Raw genomic sequence first — 21,224 nt, forward strand, 5'->3', positions numbered from 1 at the left:
GTCCTCCCATGTACGCGAAGAAACCAACGTAGACCGTCAAAGCCAAAGGGTTTATTGTAGGTACATACAGTGTGCGCCTGCCACACCGCCCCGCACCTCCGGCCCTGGCGGCTTCTCCAGGCAGCCACTGGGGCTGCCTGTAACCCTGATACCCCCCACTCCCAGGGAGGTGCTCCAGCCAGAAGCATGCAGGGGGGAGGGCTTCCCCACCCCCCTCCCCTCGGGAAGTGGCATTTACAGCTGGATGGGGGAGGAGAGAGGAAGACAGTTTTGAACTTTGACTCCCCTCCTATTAAAAGCTTTCGCGGATGCGGGGCGGGGGACGGAGGGGGAGGTCTACATTTTTGCAAAAATAAACTAAGTCAGGAATTAACCGCATGGCGCTGAGATGGCGGAGTGCAGGGGCTAAGGACCCCTTCGCTCCCTCTTCCCAGACAGATCAAGGCAGCATTGGAAGTGAGGTAAAGGCAGGGAGGGAGCGTGTCCCCTCCCCACCCCCTAGCACCCTGGATGGTCCAGGGGACCTCACCAGCGCCCCCATGTCCATCCTTAGGGCGGAGAGGAGGCCAACGAATACCACCACCTCCCAGATCCCTCGCCACTCCAGCTTCTTGGGGCAGGATCTGACGATGGGGCAGGGGGCTTGGCTCAACTGGCTCCCTGCCCGTCCCCACCAAGCTCAGTTATTGCATAAAAAGAATGGAGCCCCAGCACCTGGGGTGGGGTTGGCGAGCGGGAAGGGACCGAGATATGGCTATAGGGACAGCAATCCCCACCACCATTCCTTGGAGTGCAGGAGACGTCCCTTCCATTCCAGGGCCCACCATGACACATCCGCAGTCATTCCTGCCCTTGCGGATGTGAAGGTGTCTTTGTGTCCACAGTGCGGAGAGGAGGGGCAAGGAGACTTGTCAGACTCCAAGGGGGGAGGGTACCTGAAGTCACTTCCGGCGCCCGCTGGCCCTACGCTCCCCGCCCTCACGCTTGGGGTTGCCCTCATCTGTGGACGATGTGGTAGGTAGTGTCTGGCCCCAACGGGCGATCTCGGCGTGTTCTGCCACTGAGCTAGCCACAGCCTCCAGCCAGCCATTCATCTCCTCCTGGCGGAACAAGCAGGACAGGTCCGTATTTGGAGGAGGATCTCAACCACACTTCCCTCCCTGGCTTCTGTTTCTTCTTCTGTTATCCGGGTAACACTGACAGTGAGGATGAGGGGACTCCTCTCTAGGCACTTCTGTGGATTTATTCACTCAAACAGAAGCAACAGCACTATCTATAAAACACCCTCCCCACACACAAAGACAAACAACCCCGACGAAGTTGACCAGGCCCTGTGCTAACTGGCCTCCATGTATCAACTTACTTCACTTTTTTTTTTTTAACTTCACTTTTTATAAAAGCTCTGAGATAAATTATTGCGGGGCCAGAGCTCAGTGGGTAAGGGTACATTGGAGCCCGGTGAACAGTGCTTGGTCACCAGGACCCACACAGTGGAAAGAGAGGGCTGACTCGGGCAGTCCTCTACCTCCACACCAAAGGCATAGTGCACCCACACAAATACTCATGAACACACACACACACATAAAATGTGATGGAGCAGGGTGGTGGGGCACCCATCCCAGCCCTTGGGAGGCAGAGGTAGGAGGATCTCTGTGAGTTTGAGTTCCAGGACTACATAGAGGAACCTTGTCTCAAAAAAGAAAAACCAGAACTGGAGAGATGCTCCATGATTAAGAACAACAGCTGCCATTCCCAGCACCCACCCGGAGGCTCACAAGCATCTGCGACTCCTATTTTAGGGGATACACCATCCTCTGCTAGCCTTGGTGGAGCACCAGGCAGCCACACAGTACACATATAAACATGCAAGCAATCATACAAAAAATTAAAATAAATCTTTTTAAAAATTAAAAAGGATCTTTAAAAAACCAACCTCTCTCTTTCATTTGTGTGATGTTTGAGAATGTGTTGGGGGGCGGGGTTTGTGCTGTGTACATGTGTGGAGGCCAGAAGAGGATCCCAGTGTCCTGTGCTGTATCACTCCCAGCCTAATTCCCTCCAGGCAGGGTCTCCCAGTGAACCTGGAGCTAGGTTCACCAGCTAGTGCCTGTGAATGCCCTGTCTTCCTTTGTCTGCTACAATTATGGGGTTATATATAAGTCCATGGGCAGCCATGCCTGGATTTTTTTTTTTTTTAAATGTGAATGCTGGGATCCAAATCATGTCCTCAGGCTTGAATGGCAACCTTCTTACTCACTCATTTCTCTAGCTCTTATAAGGGGACATTGGTTACACATCACATCAACTCTCTTTAGCTCAAAAAACTGTCATACTCCCCAACTCCACCCCAGTGCACTTAGGATAAAATCCTCCCCGAATGCCCCCCCCCCAATACTGATACATGTAGCCCCTGGGAACCTTTCTGGGACCATTTGCCTCACCTCCACTGTGCTCCTGCAGCTGGCTGTCATAAGTCTTTGCAAGGCTGCCTTTTGGGTTGTCTCTACAGGGGTCACACATCTTCCCTTCTTTTAGACAAGGTACCCCAGGCTGGCCTCAAGCTCACTCTGTAGCCCAGGCTTGCTCCTCCTGCTTCCACCTCCCATTTGCTGAGATAACCATGATCACTCCCTTTTTTGGGGGGCGGGGGGAGGGATTCAAGACAAGGTTTCTCTGTGTAGTTTAGCTACCCTGGAACTCGCTCTGTAGACCAGGCTGGCCACAAACTCAAGAGATCTGCCTGCCTCTGCCTCCTGGGTGCTAGGATTACAGGTACCCGCCGCCGCCGCCGCCACCGCCACCTGGCCTCATTGAGTGTGTGTGTACACACACACACGCACGCACGCACGCACGCACGCACGCGTGCACGCATGGGTGCCCTGGGAGGCCAGAAGAGGGTGTTAGATCCCTGGAGCTGGAGTCACAGGGAGTTGAGAGCTGCCCCACATGTGCTGAGAACCAAACTTGAGTCCTCTGGAAAAGCAGGGCGTGTTCTTCTTAATCACTGGGCCTTCTCTCTATAGCCTTGATGACTCACTTCCAAACTTACTCCTACCATCCTTCCAGCCTCCTCAGTGGCCGTGGCAAAGAAGATGGACTTAGCTATTAGGGGCACCAGGCACGTTCCCTGATCCCCATCGCCCCTGTCTCATGAAGCTCCTCTGGGCTCTCACTGCCTTCCCTCTACTGCTCTGATAGGTCTGGCCTATGTGGTGCCTTCTACAGCCCCAACATTTGGGTTCAGGAACCAGCCAAGAAGCTATACCACTTAGAGATCAACCTATAGGGTGAGAGGATCGGATCTTACCTCATCTTTAGCCTGGAGCAAGAACTCACTGCCATCCTGGGTCCTGCCGGAGACACAGGACTTCAGGGATCCTGAGGGGCCAACCCTCTTCCCATCATCCATTGTCCCTCAAGGGAACCAAGAGCCCACTGGGGAAATAAGGCAAAGCAGAGACCCCTCCCTTCTGCCCATGGGAAGGACTCACTGGAGCTTGAAGACATGCTTCTTTTTCTTGTAGTCACTAGCCACCTCGCTGGTGGCTTTGTGCAGGCTGAGCAATGGCTCCCCACCATGCGTGCCCCCCGATGCTGGCCCTTTGGCGTCCTTGTAGAAGCCTAGCTCCCCCTTGCTGAGCACACAGTACAGGCTCACCCACGACCTGGGGTGATGAGACGGTGATTAAGGCAGAGCTACAGGATTCTGCTCGGGAACTGTTCATCATTACCATCACAGAATTATGCAGGGTCTTGCTACCTCTGGACCTTCCCATGTCTGACCCTTTGTCCTAGCTACTTAGGCCAGGCTGTTCCTGTTCTGGGAGGTGTGGCTAGGGCCCCCAGAACCAAGAGTTTGCCAAGGTTGGCCCATGCTGGACTAAACCTTGCTTGTCTCATTTCATACTGACTTTCATAAATGCAAGATACAAGCTGTTAGGATAGGGATAAAACCAGCAGAAGGTAGAATCCTTGCCTAGAATCCACTAGTGAGGAGCTGGGGTTATGTCTCGGTGGTAGAACATAAGGCCATGGGCTTGATCCCCAGTCCTGAAAAAAATTAAACTGATTCCTTTACAAGTCTTTGTTTTCATTCATTGGTCTCATTTTTCCCACACATCACCTTCAAAAACCCCTGCTTCATTCATTAACTCTCATTTCCCCACCCTCTCCAAGTTCCTTCAAGGAAGATGTACTGCTCTATAGTTTGAAACAAGATCTGGTCTCCTCAAACAGCCAAAGTCCCACTCTGGGAAGACATCCCCAGACAGGAAAATAATATTCAACAGGGTGTCCCTGTTCATTCCCACCTTGGTCTAGGGACAAGGGAGAAACAATTAACTGCAGTCAGCACCAGCCAAGTCTGATCCTGCCCTGTTCATTTCATGTCTTGGGTCTAGATCTCTCTACACCGTTTGTGACTCTGCCTGTCCCACATTCTGCATCTCAGTTGGACGAAAATATAGTGGACAAACACAAGATGAGCTCACTCCAAAAGTAAACACGCATGCACCCAAACACACAAACGGGTTAGGGCCCGAGGAGATGGCGTGGAGAATAAGGCACTTGCAGCCAAGCCTTACAACCTGAGTTTGATCCCAGGGGACGCACATGGTGGAAGGAGAGAACCGATTCCCACCAGTTGTCCCCCGACCCTCACACACAACTTCCACTACAACACAAATAAATGTAATTTAGACAACTTTAAAAAAACCCGCTCATCTGGAAAACTGAGATAACTTCCAACACTCCAGCAGGTCCTCAGTTGAGGCTCTCTGTTCCTTTTCAGACCTCCATCGGAAATTTTATGAGTGGAGGTTGTGAGGTATGGGGTGGGGGATCCATTCCGCTCACTGATTGGATGTTATCTTGCAGCTCCAATTCACACCCCACTGGAATCATCTAGATTAGACTCTACCTCCAGCTGCTCCTTAGCCATAGTCCACACCTGCGGTGGTCGCTGAGACTGAGTCCCAATTTATTCACGTTAGGGGCACTTCTGTCACGCTCCCATCTCGCTTGATCCACTTAGCTACTGGACACTCTAAAATTCGACCACGCCCCTCCCCTTCACGGGTTGGAGTATTTGAATTTGAGTCCCGCCCCTCCTCCCGCCCAGCTACTCATTCATGAAACACCCTGAGCGGGCGCCCAGCCATCCAAAGCCCCGCCCACGCGCTCACCGGTTGGACGACTTGCGGTTAGCGTCGAGCTCGCGCTTGCGCAGAAGGAAGCCCTCGTGCTGCACTGTGTGAGTGGGCGGAGGCGGAGGAGCGGGGGCGGAGCCTCCCTGGGCAGGGGCGGAGCGCGAGCGCCGGCTTCCCCCGCCCTCACCACCCTCTCGTGGCCTTGGCCGCCGGCGCGGCTTGGGCCGGTCCCGTGCCCGCGGCCGATCGGGCCGAGGTGTCCGCTCGGGCGGCTCAAGCCCGTTGGGCAGGCGACCGGGGGGAAGTTCACGAGGCTGAGGCAGCGACGGCTGTGTGAATGAAGGGAGGGGGGAGAGGGGTACTGTCCATGATGACTAGGGGAGCATCCTGTCTCGGGGAGCCTTAGGGCCAGGGGTCCCACGGGGCTGCAGGGCCACCTGTCTTGGAGGGCAACATGAGAAGACTCTCAGGACTGAGGGGGGACCCCTTAGGGTTGGGGAATGGGTCATTCGAATTTAGACTTTGGAATTCTGGAAGCTGGGAGGTAGGGACAGGGTCTAAGGAGGTAGACGGTGCATAGAATTTCTGTGTGAGGCCTTGGCGTAGTCTGTTGTGGAGCTAATGAGGAAATTGGAGAGCCCACAAGGCTGGAGAAATAGGGAATCTAAAGCAGATGGGGGAGAGTTTAGAGTCTAATACGTATGTGTGGAGGGAGAAATAATGTTCCTGGGTCTGTGGCTCCATCTTTCTAAGCTGACTGCAAGGTTCAGGGAGGAGGATGGGCCTAGGTCACGGTTGCCTCCGAGGTCCCGGCCACTAAGAGGGCTTCTACCCCCACCCGTCCGTCCCTGTAGCTCAACTTACCACCCCAGCAGGGAGCCCAGGGCCAGCCTCTTTCTCCTGCAGCTGCTCCACAATGTCAGCTAGGGTGGCCTTCCTGGAGAACAAGAGCAGAAGACCAAATGAGTTGCAGTACCTTTGACTAGGGTCCTACTTGGCTGGACAGAGAAGCCTCCATACCACACGCTCCTGCGCACAACTCAGTGGTCTCACACATGGGTGTTCCTGACTCGATGTGCAACCAAATCCCTCTCCGTTTTTTAAAATTTGTTTGACTTTTTTCGTATTTTTATTTTGAATTTTTGTAAGTTTATATATGTGTGTGAATGTTTTGCCTGCATCTATGTGTATCACATGGGTGCCTGCTGCCCTCAGAGGCCAGAGGAAGGCATTGGATCCCCTGGAGCTGGAGTTCTAGGCAGTTGTGAGCTATGTGGGTGTTGGGAACCAAACTTAGGTCCTCTGGAGAGCAGCAAGTGCTCTTAACCACTGAGCCATCTCTTCAGCCCCTAATGGATTTTTTTTTAAAAATCGGAATCTGACCTCTGGCCTCCCTGAGGATAACCTTGAACTCCTGCTCCTCCTTCTTCGACCTCCCAAGGACCGGAGTGCAGGCAAGGGCCACCACACTCCAATGACTTGTTTGTTTTAGAAACAGAATCTCAAATGTAACCCTGGTGCTCAGTATTGCAGAGTGGTTGGTCTGGAACTTGGTCCTCCTTCACACCTAAGGGCTGGGATCACACACCCGAGCCACCACACGCTGACAACTTTTGAGGTTTGTTTTCCTGAGACAGGGTCTCTCTGTGCAGCCCTGGCTGTCCTGGAACTCTCTGTAGACCAGGCTGGCCTGGAACTCACAGAGATCCACCTGTCAATGCTTCCTGGGATTAGAGGCGTGTGCCACCACCACCTGGCTGCCCTTTGAGTTTTGAGCAGAGCCCAAGGCAAGCTGGTGACTTCGAGCTTTTAAACATACTGTTGTCTTCTCTACACAGCCCCCTGAGCTTCCAATCCCCCCTGAACTTTCCTTCCCAGCTCTAAATGTTTTGGGTCTTCACTGTCTGGTGATGAGTCTGTTTCTGTCACTGATCTTGGACCTCCCGCCTCGGCCTCGGAAACGCAAGCACTACGGGCTGCAACCACCAAGCCCACTTGAGCAATTCTGAACCCAGAAGTCCGGCCCTTGGACCCTCGAGGCCACCGCTCGCCCTTCCCGGAATACCTCGCTTACAGAGGTCCCTCACCCTTTGACCAGCTCTCCCCTGGTTGGAGTCTCCTGTTCGCTGGACTCCTGTCGCTCCAACCTCCGCTCCCGCCGCTCCCGCCGCCTCTCCATCTGCTCATAACGTCCCAGAGTGAGGCTGTGTGGTGCCTCATGGTCCGCGGACTCCTGGCGCTCGGGCCGCCGCCTCCGCGCAGCCTCCTCTGGTTGTTCGCTGGACTCCTGGCGTTCTGACCGTCGTCTCCGGGGCAGCTCCTCCGCACGATCCGCGGACTCCTGGCGCTCCGGCCTGGGCCGGAGCTGCTCCGTCACCGCGGGGGTCCCAGGGGTGTCCGTCCTCGTGTCCAACGCTGCGGCTGTTGGGGCCGCGGGTTCTACCCTCCCCGAGGCCTCAGGGAGCCGGTCAATGCGCGGCTGGAGACGCTCGGGCTTGAGCTCCTGGCGCACATACCCAACCCGGGTCCGCACCTCCGCTGACAGCGTGTCCGAGGCCCGGCGAGCCAAGGGCTCCAGGCCCCTCTCATAGCCCCCTGGACGCAGCAAGGGCGCCGCCTTGGCCGCCAGCTCGGTGGGGTCCCCAAAGAACTTGCGCCCCAGTAAGGGGGTGGGTGGCTGCTTGCTCTGTTCTGCCTTGAGTTTCTCGATCTAGGGATAGAAAGGTCAGGTCAGGTTGGGGAATGGTGCTGGGCGCTCCCGCTCACTGCTTAACTTAGCTCCTCAGAGAAGCGGGGTTTTCAGCCACTGCCAGTTCTTGACCAAGACCAAATTCCTGTTCTTTCCACAAACACCCAACACCCATTAATCTTGTAGGGGTGTAAGGGTCTCGGGACTCTCTCTCTCTCTCTCTCTCTCTCTCTCTCTCTCTCTCTCTCTCTCTCTCTCTCTCCCCGCTCCTCTCCCCTCCCTTCCTTCTTTGTTTTGCGGGGAACTACTCGGAAGGCAGGGTTTCATATGGCCCAAGCTGACTCCAAACTTGATGTTACTGAGGATGACCTTGAGCTAACTTCTGATCCTCCTGCCTCCACTTCCCAAATGCTGGGAATACAGGTGTGAGCCACCACATCTGACAGCTGAACAATCACTTTCTCTGGGTGCCTTTCTGACAACCCTCCTCACCTACACCTTCCTTAACAGTCCCCCTCAGGACCTCAAGGTTTTTAACCACAACAGGTTTTTTCATTCACAGTATTCTTCAGGGCTTCTGGGCTTCCATAGCCCCCCTCCAATTCCCCCACCTCATCTCCCCAGACTCAACCTATTTTTCATCAATCTTGACCCCTTTGGCTTGGTTCTTTATTTTTTTTTTTTTCCTTTTCTTCTTCAAGACAGGGTTTCCCTGTGCAGTTTTGGAGCCTATCCTAGAACTCTCTCTTTAGACCAGGCTGGCCTCGAACTCAGAGATCTGCCTGCCTCTGCCTCCCGAGTGCTGCCACCACCGCCCGGCTTCTGGGTTCTGGGTTGGTTCTTAGCTGTCAATTACAGGCCTGTCCCTCACTTAGAGCCCAGTAAGGATCTATGTCCAGTTGTGCCCAGTGTGGGGCTGGCCACCCAGAGCAGGTGTGTCAGTCTAATATAGAGGGATGGTGGCTGGGAAGTGGGTCTGACCGTGGTCAAGCGCCGTAGAGAGCTGAACCTCTCCTCCCAGGCTGCTGCTGCTTTTCGGAAGGCCTCATGTCGCCGGATAAGCTGCTCCACCTCGTCCACACTGCTGCCCAGCTCCCGACTCTGCAGGAGTGGCTCCTGGGCTGTCAGCCAGGCATCAGCCACCACGGCCTCCTGAGCAAACTGGTGCACCTCCAGCACTGGGGACAGGCACAGGGGCTGAGGCACCAGGAGAGCCTCAGACCTTTCCCTGGGGTGGGAGCTATGGTTTTCTGGCTTTCCATACCCTCAGGCTACCCCCAGTCCAGCCTTGACAGTAATGGAATTGTTATGTATTAAAAATAATACACTGTGTGTGTATGAGGGTGCACTCTGTGGAGGTCTAAGGACAATTACGTGGGATCCAGGTCTCTCCTTTTACCAAGTAGGTCCTGGGGACCAAACTCAGGTCACTAGGCTTGCCAGCAACTTACTTGATTCAATGAGTCACCTCCCTACTCTGCAGACTGGGGATGTTTGGTTGCTTTGAGACAGGGTGTCATGGGACTACAGGGACATTCCACCACACTCAGTTTTATGAGGTTCTCACTATTGCACCCAGGGCTTCATGCGTCTAAGCAAATGCTCTACCAGCAGAGTTATACCCCCAGTCTCTGGGGCTACTTCTAAAGATACCTATACCTCCCCCACGGATCAGCCATCAGGAGCTCAAAAGTAAGGCAGCCCCCTCATTCACCTTCCCAGACCCATAGGTTTGGCTCTGGAGACCCGAGGGTGGTGTGCAAAGCATGCTCCTGTCACTTGTCACCCTCTGATCTGGCCAGCCATGCTGAGGTACACCCCCTGTGTCCCTGCGGCACCCTTGTCCAGACCCTCACTCACTCTGTTGCAGCCATTCCCAGTGACGGTCCCACTTCTCAGACACCTCCTCCTTCCGGGTTCCCAGCTTGTCCAGCTGTGCCTGGATCTGAGAGTGTGTGGGTGGGGTGAGAGAGGCATGGTGTATGAAAAGGTAGAAGCAGAGAGGGGATGCCCCCCACATCCCTCCCCTACCTCATCAGCCATGGCACTCTTGTTGTGTAGTAGGGAGCGCCCCAACTCCTGGCAGGCCGTCAGCTCAGGCACACGAGCCTCCAGTTCTGTCTTCAGGCCCTGGTGGTAGTTCATAAGCACCTCCACCGATGACACATCCCTGCGGTAGGGAGGGACAGGGATCTAAGCCGCGTGCAGCCACCCTTAGCCTGCCCCTGGATGCAGCTAGCTCCCCATGAGCACATTCACACTGCTGTTCTACAGAATCCCAGGACAGTGACCTGCTCTGGCCAACTTCCGAGGGTCCCAGGATCTTCACAAATTCAGTGATTTGAAGGTGCCAAATTTTTGCTTTAGTGCACCTGGAATTTCAAGTCCAATTTTCCTTCCGTCTCCCTCCCTTCAACAGGGTCTCGAGAAGCACATGCTGACCTGGACCTGGCTATGTTGCTAGAGATGACAGTGAACCCCTGACGTTCCTGCCTTCACCTCCCAAGTGCTAAGATTATAAGTGTGCACTGCCACTGAGCTTTACTTTCAACTTGTAAAAAAAAAAAAATGAACTTTTAAAAAAATTAGTTAAATTTTTTTCATTGGTGTTTTGCCATGAGAGTTGTCCCCTGGAATGGGAGTTACAGACAGTTTTGAGCTGCCATGTGGGTGCTTGGAATTGAACCTGGGTCCTCTGGAAGAGCAGTCAGTGCTCTTAACCTCTGAGCCATCTCTCCAGCCCCAGTATTTTACCTTTTTGAAGTGGAGTCTCATGTAGCCCAACTGGCCTCAAACAGTATGTAGTTAAGGATACCCTTGACCCCTCCTCCCTTCTCAGTGTTGGGATCACAAGCAAATGCCCCAGACATGGCCTATTCTGTGCAACCTAGGATGTAACCCAGGGCCTCATGAATGCCAGGCAAGCACTCTATCAAGTGTGCTACATCCTCGACTCTTGTGTTTGCTTTTTGTTTTGAGGCAGGGTCTTGCTAAGTTACCCAGGCTGGCCCTGAACTCATTCACCTGCCTAGGTTTCCTGAGTATGTGGGTTGATAGACCTGTGCCACTAGGCTTAGCTCAGCTTTGACTTCTGATGTACACTGACCCAGAACTACCGTATAAGGATCTAAGGAGTAGGTTGAAGCTGCTGCATTTGCTTTAACTGCTGTCTCAAATAGTCTCCCAGCTTTCCCTTGCTCCTGGCTAGGCCCTTGGCCCATCCCATACTGTGACATGCCCACAGGGAGGCCAGTGTGAGCACCTGGATAGGATCAAGGGCAGAAAGCACACTATGCCAAGCCTAAAAGGGATCCTCACACATCTGAAGCACCGAGAACAGTGCTTGGCACACAGAGGCGCTGCCAGGCTGCTCGCGTTTCCCATGTGAAGGGGCTGTTGGAGGTCTGGGCAGCTATCGAAGACCACCCGAGGTAGGCAAAATGCCCAAGATGAGGTAAGGGGCACCTGGGTTTGTCAGCTGCTCCGATCTGGCCCGCGATGCCGTCCATCCAGGAAAGCAGGTCACGGGCCTGGCTGTGGAAGCGCAGGGCGTCAGCCGTGGAGCTGACGTGCAGACGAGCATCCTCACAGGCTGCCAGCAGCTCCTTCCAGCCCTGCAACACCTCCTGCTCCCGGCTGGCGATGGCCTCGGCGTGCTCACCCGCATACACAGTCCGCAGCTGGGCTGCCCCCTCCTGCAGCTGCCGTACCTGAGGGGCATGCCAGGTCGCTCACCTGCCCTGCGCTGGCACAGGCTCCGCCCTCCCATTCATCTTACTTGACCCAGCCTGCATCCTTCCTTCCTCCATCGCCTGTGGCCCACATCCCTTCCTCTGTCCCCTCCCCAGTGGTCCCTAAGACTTCCGGACCTCCTTCTGACTTCTTGGAATCACTACCACAGGTCCCTTAGGCCTGCTGCCTGGTCTGTCACTGACTTACCTGTGTTCTGGCTTTTATCTTTACTGCCAGGCTCCCTTCATTATGCTGCCTCAACTTTTTATCTGACACCTCTATTTCTGCTGTGTCCATTGCCGACCTTTTCACACAAGTCCACCTTTCTCTTCTCTCAGAGCCATCTGAGTTTCCCAGGCACCTTATTTCCACCCTGGTGTCTATTGGGTATAATCTCCCTCCCCCCCTTTTTTTTCTGTTCCATTTACATCAGACCTACTAGTTACCTACTAGCAACCCAGTTTCCAAATACTTATTCAAGTTTTGTTTTGAGTCAAGGCTAACCTCAAGTTCAGGATCTTCCTGGGATTACACGGGTGTGACATTATGTCTGGTAGATTACATAAATTGCTTTTTTCTCTGTCTTTTCTTTTCTTCCTTCCTTCCTTCCTTCCTTCCTTCCTTCCCTCCCTCCCTCCCTTCTTTTTTCTTTCTTTCTTTCTTTCTTTTCTTTCTTTCTTTCTTTTCTTCTTTCTTTCTTTTCTTTTCTTTTCTTTCTTTCTTTCTTTCTTTCTTTCTTTCTTTCTTTTTCCTTTTTTAGACAAGGTCACACTCTGTAGCCCAGACTGGCCTTGAACTCTTGACAATCCCCCTGTCTCAGCCAACCAAGTGCTAAGGTTTCAGACATGAGCTACCATTCCCAGCTTAGATCATTTCTGATAGAGGCAGGAGGCTCACTGTAAATTCAAGGCCAGCCTGATCTACATACTAAGTCTCAAGCCATCAGGACTATCTGTCTTTTTTTTTTTTTAATTAAAATAAGTAATATGTTTCATTCAGCATTTCCACCCCCGAATCTCAACTAGATCCCTTGGTACCATGAAAGATACCTACTTTCTATCTGCCCAGTTTCCTCTTGTCCCCAGGCTGCTTTCTCTGTCCACAGCCAGCCTGTGGACTCCACAGCAGTTGTTTACTCTGTCACGTGCCCAGCCACTTTACTCAGGCCCTCCCACTTGGCTCTACAGCTGCCTGCCTGCCTGCCGTCACCCCACCTGGGACACGAGGAGCTGCAGGTCATGCTCAAAGGCTCGCAGGGTCCGCTGCATGGAGCTGGCACTGGGTCTGGGCTCAGGTGGTGCTGTCAAGCGGGGCAGCCGCCTCCGCTTCTCCTCAATCTGCCCTTGGAGCTCTCGGGCATCGCTGAAGAACTTATGGAGCTCCCGAGAGGCAGCAAGCAGCTGGGCTCGAGTGCCCATGAGCTCCAGCAGTTCAGCCCAGGCCTCGTTCAGCCCGTCCTTCCACTCAGCCATGGTGGCCGCCGCTGTGTGGCCGCACTCAATCAGCTCGTCCACCATCTGGTTGACTGCCGCCAGCCGCTCCCGCCCTGCAGTTCCGGTCTCACTGGCGAACTCTGAGAATTTCTCCTGTAGCACCTGGGTGGGGCAAGAAAAGACGCTTAAGGGCTGGAGAGATGGCTCAGAGGTTAAGAGCACTGACTGTTCTTCCAGAGGTCCTGAGTTCAATTCCAAGCAACCAGACGCTCACAACCATCTATAATGAGATCTGGTGCCCTCTTCTGTGTACTAAATAAATAAATCTTTAAAAAAAAAAAAAAAAAAAAGATGCTTAAATGGGTGACAATGCTCCATACCCCAGCCCCCTCCTGTTACCATGTGACAGATATGAATCATGATAATAAGCATCATTGTAATAAAATAGTATCTAATACTTCTTGAACACTTTGCAGCAATAATAGAAATAGTAAATTATAAAAAAATGATATATAGTATTAATAACTAACACCATGCTATGCCTTGAGTGTACCAGGTGTGGTGTTTTGTGTGTATGTGTGTGACAGGATCTTAGGTAGCCAAGGCTGGCCTGAAACTTACTATGTAGCAAAATGACCAGAACCCCTGATTCACCTGCTCCCACCCTCTCAGGTGCCACAAGTGCTTCTACGTGCTTTACAGTATATAAATGCACGTATTTCTGGGCCATGGGGTGAGGTAATTTGAAAGCAAGCCTGGAGGCCTTCATAGGATACACAGTGGCTGCTAGTACCTCAGTATGAGGTGGTTTGAATAAGAAGGGTCTGCATAGGCTCATATGTTTGAATACTTGGTCCCTAGTTGGTGGAACTATTTGGGAAGGATTAGGAAGCGTTGCCTTGTTGGAGAAAGTGTGTCACTGGGGGAGGGCTTTGAGGTTTTAAAAGACTTGGACCATTACCAGTGTCCCTCTCTCTGCCTCCTACTTTTGGATCAAGATGTGATCTCCCAGCTGTTCCTGCCACCATACCTTTGCTCCACCATCATGGACTCTAACCCTCTGAAATGGGAAGCCCAATTGAACGCTTTCTTTTATAAGCTGCCTTGGTGTGTTTTGTCACCACAATAGAAACGTAACTAAGACATGGAATTCATAAGAATCCTCACCGACACATGCTCGAAGTCCTGGCCCAGCTCCGGTGAGCCAGCCACCACCTCCTTCTCAGCGATCCAGTGTTCCAGCTCGTCCACCTGGCGGCTGAGCTGGTATAGCCAGTACTGTTGTTCCAGGCTTACCCTGCGTTCTTCCCCCAGCTCCTTGAGCGCCACATAGAGGCGATCCACCTGTGACTGTCGCCGGCTGATCTGCTCACTGATGGTGGAGATAGGGGATGATAGAGAACCCCTTAAGATTTCTGGGGGCACCTGTAATCTCCCCTTCCAAGGCAGGACTGTTTCCTCCTGAATCTTTGCCAGGGTCCTGTCTCTTAAGATCCCCTCTTGGTGGAGCTGTTTTCCTTATGTCTGGCACTGAGCCAGCCTGGTAGTCAGTACTGTAGCAGTAATAGTAAGTGATTCTAAAAATATAGTAACATAGTATCAATAACTAACATTTTGCTATTGCTAGGCACTTGAGTGCACCACAAGTGGTGTTTTTGGTTTTGTTTTGTTTGTTTGTTTTAGGGCAGGGGTGCCCATGCTGGCTTCAAATTCTCTATGTAGCCAAGGATGACTGGAATTCCTGGTCTCTCACTGCTGTTTTCATAATCAGATACACTAACCCCCACCCAGCTTTACCCAGCACCTTTTATTAGTTTTGTTTATTCGTCTAGTTTCTATCTTTGGTCCCTTGTTGCTCCACAATGATGTGTTTAGGGTTCCTAACTCCCTCTCTCAAGACCCAGCCAAGAGGTCCACCTTCAGTCTCAATCTCCAGGCTTCTGGACATGGGTCTCAATCTGTGGTCCAAGATCCCACCCCTGAGCCAAGCCTCCTAGAGGCTTAGTGAGGTCACATCACCCAGCTATACCAGGAAGGCTTAGGCCCACCCCATTCTGATTTCAGCTCTCTAGGTTTTCCAGTTCTCCTACACGCTGTCTGTAAGACGACTCCTGTCCTGGCTATAAACCATCTATTTGTCTCTCTGTCTTTTTCTCTTTCCAAATAGGATCTATGTGACCCTTTCTGGTCTGGAACTCTGTTGACCAGGCTAGCCTCAAATTTGCAGCAATCCTCCTGTTTCAGTCTCCTGAGTACTGGGAATTCGTGAGTGCCTCATCAAACCTGGCTCTGCTACTGTAACTCAGAGCTAGCCCTTTTGGACCCTTCCCACCGAACTGGCCCCCGGCCCTGCCTGCCCACCTGTCTGGGTGTCCCATCTCCAGGAGGGCTCGGCACTGGCGCGACAGCTGTGCAATGCTTTCCTCGTAGTTCTCCACGCCCTGCTCCAGTTGCAAGTGCTTCTTGAGCAGCTGCAGGGTGCTCTGTTCATCCTAGGGGTACATGGCGCCCGCGATGAGGCGGCAAAGGCCGGGCCCCTGGCTCCGGCGTCCCTGGACCCCCTCACCCCTGTTCTGGGCGCACCTTGCCCTTGTCCTCACTCATCATGAGCAGCTCCTGCTCGCCCAGCCATGCCTCCACCTCCGCCACATCAAAGTAGTACTGTTCCACCTGGAAGGCGGCGTCCAGCGTCTGCTGCCGTCGTTCTGCGGCCTCCCGCAGTCCCGCCCAAGCGCTCTGCAACTGCTCCTGGCCACGGCGCACAGCCTCGGCCTCCGGGCTGCGCAGCGAGGCCAGCGCGCCCGCGCGCTCCAGCACCTCTTCCAAGCGCGGCCCGTGAGCCTGGATCTCCCGCCGCAGGCCCTGTGAATGAGACGTCAAGTGGAGAGGGGGAGATCAAAGACTCCACGACACACCGAGCCCCTCCCTCTGCGACTGGCAGGGCCGCTGAGCTAGAATGGACACCCTCAAATCTCCTGCCACTTGCCAGGTACTACTCACTCATACCCCCATGCTGTAGGTGGGAAAACAAGCCCGGAGGATGGCTCCAAAGACCGGACTGTCAAGTTTGGAGATGTAAGATAGGGCCCTTTGGGAGGGCTGCTGTGAGACACTGTCTTTCTGGACTCACAGCAGCTGTCACTGCCTACCAAAGTCCTGCACATGATTGACCTACTGAGAAGCCCAGCATGGTGGGGGAGCGACTCTCAAGGCACCACCCCTAGCTAAGGATGTATTGGCAGCTTATGGCTGGAGGAAGAGCACACATTTGTAGTGAGATTGAACCTAGGACCTTTGGAAGGCTAAGAAAGCGCTCTACCCACCGAGTCACACCCCAGCCCCTCACTGGGGGATTCTAGGCAGGGGCTCTACCACTGAGCCACACCCCAGCCCCTCACTGGGGAATTCTAGACCTTTACCCACTGAACCATCTGACTGGTCTCCTTGTGTGAAATTTTTGAGAAGTTCTCTTCGGTCTTGGTGGTAACGTGTAAACCTGTGTCTGTTGGAGGCCATTCCCCACCAACTAAAGAGAAAACTGTGACCTGACAACAAAGTCAACTCAGAAACAACAACAAAAACAAAGTGGAGACTCACGACAGACTGAGACTCTACCTGCTATCCAGTCTTGTCAAGGACAAGAGACAAGTCAATCTCTTGCTCTCATCTACCTACTGAGTTACCTTTTAATTTTTAATTTTTATTTCATGTGCATTTGTGGTTTTGCCTGCGTGTATGTCTATTTGAGAGTGTTGGATTCCCTGGCACTGGAGTTACAGATATTTGTGAGCTGCCACGTGGGTGCTGAGAATTGAACCTGGGTCCTCTGGAAGGGCAGCCAGTGCTCTTAACTGCTGAGCATGTCCCCAGTCCCCTTATCTAGTTGTTTAACTGACTTCTTTCCTAGCACTCACACCCTCCCCTGGCTCAGCTCACCTGGTTCTTTTTGATGTGCTGCTGGACAGCCTGCAAGCCATTGCCTCGCTCGGTCTGCATGGCCAGCGGTAGCCGCTCTTGAACCCATGCCTGGAGAGGACACAGGAGAGATCAGGAAGAGCCTAAGGACCGCTGCCTCCCAGCTAGCCTTCAGGCCCCTGGACATGCATCAACACCCTCCCTCGCCTCGGCCCCAGGGACAGCAGGCTCCTGAGTGACACACTTCATCCTGCTCTCTGAACTTGAGGCGGACACCTGCTTGGCTTTGGCCTCCAACATGCAGACACTGCTTCCTGGAGTCCCCTTCTCAGCCCTCACCCCATCTTTCCACAGTCCAGACATGCTTTGCTGCACACTGCAGGAAAATGTAATGGAATTCAGCCACTATCACCAAAGCTACTACTTGGGAACGTCAAGGACATTTTCGAAGGTCAAGCCATGGTGATATTTTAGCTTTTGTATATATGCTGGTCCCTACAGTGATTTTCTCATATGCTATGTACTTCCAAGAACTTCTAACAGTGTATTTATCTAAAATACCTGTCAAGCATCCAAGGCCAAACGATCTTCTAAACTAAAAGCAACACCCTTATGGAAACAACGCCTGTCTCCTAGGTCAGGCGGATAGCTTTATTTCTTGTGCAATTTTAGCTGAGACCCTTCTTTCTTATACAGCCTTACTAACATTACAGACTCCTAACTTCTTACCTAACCACTTCCAGGAATGTAGACTGAGCACATAGATTCCCTTCTTGATATACTAACCAGTCACTAGCTCTCAGTTAACCTCCTCCTTTACCACTCCATTTTTAGGTTGTAAAAGAAAGCCTGGTGGTCACTGTCTGAGGAAAAACTCTTGTCTGCCTTTATGACTCTGTAAGAATTCAAGCCTGGTGGCCTTGCTTTAGCTAGAGCACTGCTATTGCATGGATGTATAACTGTAAACCTCAGAGACTTGGAGAGGATTTTGAGGATTTGGACTGGAGAGGATTTTGACCGGAGAACTAGAGGACGAGATGGAAGAAGGAAGAGCGGTCTTGTCTGTCTATCTATCGCCATCCACCTACCCATAGGAGTAAGTCTATCTATCTATCCACCCATCCATCTATCCATCCACCCAATTCACAGACTAGTCTATTTGTCTGTTTGTCCATCTACCCACCCACCTACCTACAGGATGAGTCTATCTATCTACCTACCTATCTACCTACCTACCTACCTACCCATCTATCTATCTATCTATCTATCTATCTATCTATCTATCTATCTATGCAGCCATCCTTCAATTCATAGGATCAGTTTATCTATCTATTCTCCCACCCACTCACAGGATCAGCTTATCTATCTACCACCATATCTCCACCTATCCATTCATCCACCCATAGAATAAGTCTTATCTATTATCTATTCATCCATCCATCCATCCATCCATCTATTCATCCATCAATCCACAGATTAGTCTGTCTGTCTACCTATCTATCATCTATCTATAATCTAAATATCTACTATCTATCTATCTATCTACCTACCTATCTACCTTCTTACCTATCTGTCTACCCACTAAGGTGCTAGTTGCCTATATTATTCTCATTCTTGAGAACACAAGATTGTTCAAAGACAGCAAGGTGATTCACATGACAGCAACAAGCCAAGGCAGAGGCGGGTGTGAGAAGCTACTTCTCTTTCCTCTCTCACCAGGAAGAGCTGTAAAAATAAAAACAGCTTCTTCTCACATTTAACATTTGTTCTATTTATTACCCGTGTGTATATAAGGTTGTGTGTGCACACATAGGGGTGTCTGTCCATGTGTGTGTTCATGTGGAGGGAGGGGGTCAATGACAGGGATCTCTTCCTCAGTTGTTCCACTTTTTTTGTTTGAGACAGGGTCTCTCTGTGAATCTGGAATTTACAGAGTCAGTGAGATGACTGGCCAGCACACCACAGGGAGCCACCTACTTTCACCTTCCCAGCGCTGGGACTACAGGTGTGCACAGCTGTGGCTGTCTGATTTACATGGTTCAGATGATAAACATGGATTCTCCTGCTTGAGCAGCAAGATTTTGCTGAGCCATTTTGTCAGCCTCCCTTGTTTTCGTGTGTAAAGAAAATCTATTTATCTGTGCATGCATCCTTTCTTTCTTTTTCATTTAGTTTGTGTGAGCACATGCATGTGTGTGAGGTACACACATACCACAGTGTGTGTGTGTGTGTGTGTGTGTGTGTGTGTGTGTGTGTGTGTGTGTGTATGTACAACTTTGTGGGAGTCGGTTCTACCATGTGGGTCCCAGGGATCAAACACAAAGTTGTTAGGCTTGGCAGTAAGTGCCTTTATCTGCTGAGCCATCTTACCAGCTCCACATTGTTCTTCATAGAAGAGGGCTATTAAAGACAATAAGGACAATTTGTGATAGATTTAATATTCATTTCAAAAGAATCAATACATATTGGAATTTTTCATTTTTCATATGGTAAATAGTGACAAGCCTAACTGACATAAACAGAGCTTTTTTAAAAAAAGTATATTTATATAATTATGCTTTTATTATTAGGTTTGGTTTTGTTTTGTTTTGTTTTTTTGTTTTTTGTTTTGCTGTGCTGAGAATGGACCTCAGGGCTTTGAATGTTTTAAGCAAGCACTCCACATGAACCATGTCCCCAGCACCTCACTGGGGGATTCTAGGCAGGGGCTCTACCACTGAGCCACACCCAGGTAGTCTTCATTTTTATTTTTTTAGCTGTAACTTTGTTGTTGGTTTGAGACTGGGTCTCCTGTAGGCCAGTTTAGTTAGGAACTGGCTGAAGGCAAGCTTGACCTCAAACTCTTGGTCCCCATCCTTCCATCTCGGGAGTGCTGGGATTACAGGCCTGTGTGCTAACACTCTGGCTTATTCAGGGCTGGGGATCCATTCCAGACTAGCATTCTACCAACTGAGCTACACTGTCAGTTTTTGAATCTTTAAAATTAATTAATTTATTTAATTTGCCACCTACAATGTTGATTACTTTACAAGATAAACCTTGAAAGAATTCTACCTGAGGGGCACCGAAGACACAAAGGATTTGGTTTTGAATCTAGCCCCTACGGTTTGCTCCCCAAGTGAAGAAATTCACCTTCCAAAGCCTCAGTTTATTTATCATTCAGTCAAGCGCCACCCCTGGCGTTTAAAGACAGGAGCCACTCCACTTCGAAAGATGAGCAGCAGAGCCTGCTTCCACATTAACCAGCCACACAGACTTTTGTTTTCTTTTTTTCTTTCTTTCTGTTTGTTTGTTTCAGACAGGGTTTCTCTGTGCAGTTTGGTGCCTGTCCTGGATCTCGCTCTGTAGACCAGGCTGGCCTCGAACTCACAGAGATCCACCTGCCTCTGCCTCCCGAGTGCTGGAATCAAAGGTGTGCGCCACCACTGCCCGGTTGCTGCACAGACTTTTAAGGCCTGAACACCAACCAGCTGCTGATCTAGAAGCAGGGCTTAATCAGGCCCAGGCATGCTCTCTAAGGGCTCTTTGTTCAGAAGGACAGAAACTGGCCACCATGCAGTTTTCTTGCACCTCAGTCTTCTCATTGGTAAAATGGGGGTAACAGAGCATCTATTTCCTAAGATTGCTGCAGGGGTCCATGAACATTGAGCCCAGGGACCAAAAGAGAAAGTACTCCATGAACACACTGATACTCGGGACAAAGCTGTTCTCCTCTTTCTGGGCCTTTCTTTCTCCACACAGAAAATAATATCAAAATGCTGAGAAAATGTCTGTACCATTTGTTTCATTATAGGTTCCCTCTGTCCCTGGGAGTCCTCCGCCCTAAGGTGGTAACTGCTCCCAGCAGTCACTCCTAGCTGGACAGCCTCAGGTTGAAACACCTCAGAGGTTGGCTCTGAGCTGTTCTGCTCTGCCATAAGGGACCCCCTCACCAGGCCAGCCAGCCCATCATACCTGTAACTTCTTGAGCTGGCTGTTGACGGTGGCCAGGTCCCCACCAGGGTCCACATCTTGTAGCTGGCTTTCCATGTGAAGTAACCTCTTGTCCAGCTCTGCAAAGCTCTGCGCTAACTGGTCGGCCTTGCTGGCCTCGAAGAGCTGGCGCGCCTTGGCCTGCGTGGTACTCTCCAGCTCCGCCCAGCACTGCCGGATCTCCCCCAACTTCTTGCGCACAGAAGCTGCCAGCTCAGGTTTCTCCTGCATCAGTTGCTGGCCCTCCTGGCAGGAGGGGTGGAAGGTCAGAGACAGAAGGAAGAGGAGATAGGTGATGGAAACAGACAAAGAGATACAGGACCAATGGGAGAGATT

At 51.7% G+C, this 21,224-nt stretch overlaps 1 protein-coding gene across 1 annotated transcript in view; it reads right to left on the reverse strand.

Annotated features, from left to right (window-relative positions):
* Nucleotides 1-36: 36 nt before the first annotated feature.
* Sptbn4 (spectrin beta, non-erythrocytic 4) overlaps nucleotides 37-21,224 on the reverse strand; it is an 83,796-nt gene continuing 62,608 nt past the window's right edge. The window contains 16 exon segments of the mRNA XM_036197817.1: nucleotides 37-1,100; nucleotides 3,308-3,350; nucleotides 3,492-3,665; nucleotides 5,184-5,476; nucleotides 6,012-6,084; nucleotides 7,235-7,857; nucleotides 8,818-9,014; nucleotides 9,697-9,781; nucleotides 9,868-10,006; nucleotides 11,302-11,546; nucleotides 12,783-13,163; nucleotides 14,169-14,373; nucleotides 15,363-15,493; nucleotides 15,585-15,863; nucleotides 16,938-17,027; nucleotides 20,871-21,134. Coding sequence (XP_036053710.1) covers nucleotides 942-1,100; nucleotides 3,308-3,350; nucleotides 3,492-3,665; nucleotides 5,184-5,476; nucleotides 6,012-6,084; nucleotides 7,235-7,857; nucleotides 8,818-9,014; nucleotides 9,697-9,781; nucleotides 9,868-10,006; nucleotides 11,302-11,546; nucleotides 12,783-13,163; nucleotides 14,169-14,373; nucleotides 15,363-15,493; nucleotides 15,585-15,863; nucleotides 16,938-17,027; nucleotides 20,871-21,134 — 3,381 coding nt within the window. The 3' untranslated portion in view covers nucleotides 37-941.

Source organism: Onychomys torridus, chromosome 1, assembly GCF_903995425.1.
Source record: "Onychomys torridus chromosome 1, mOncTor1.1, whole genome shotgun sequence".
Lineage (NCBI taxonomy): Eukaryota > Metazoa > Chordata > Mammalia > Rodentia > Cricetidae > Onychomys > Onychomys torridus.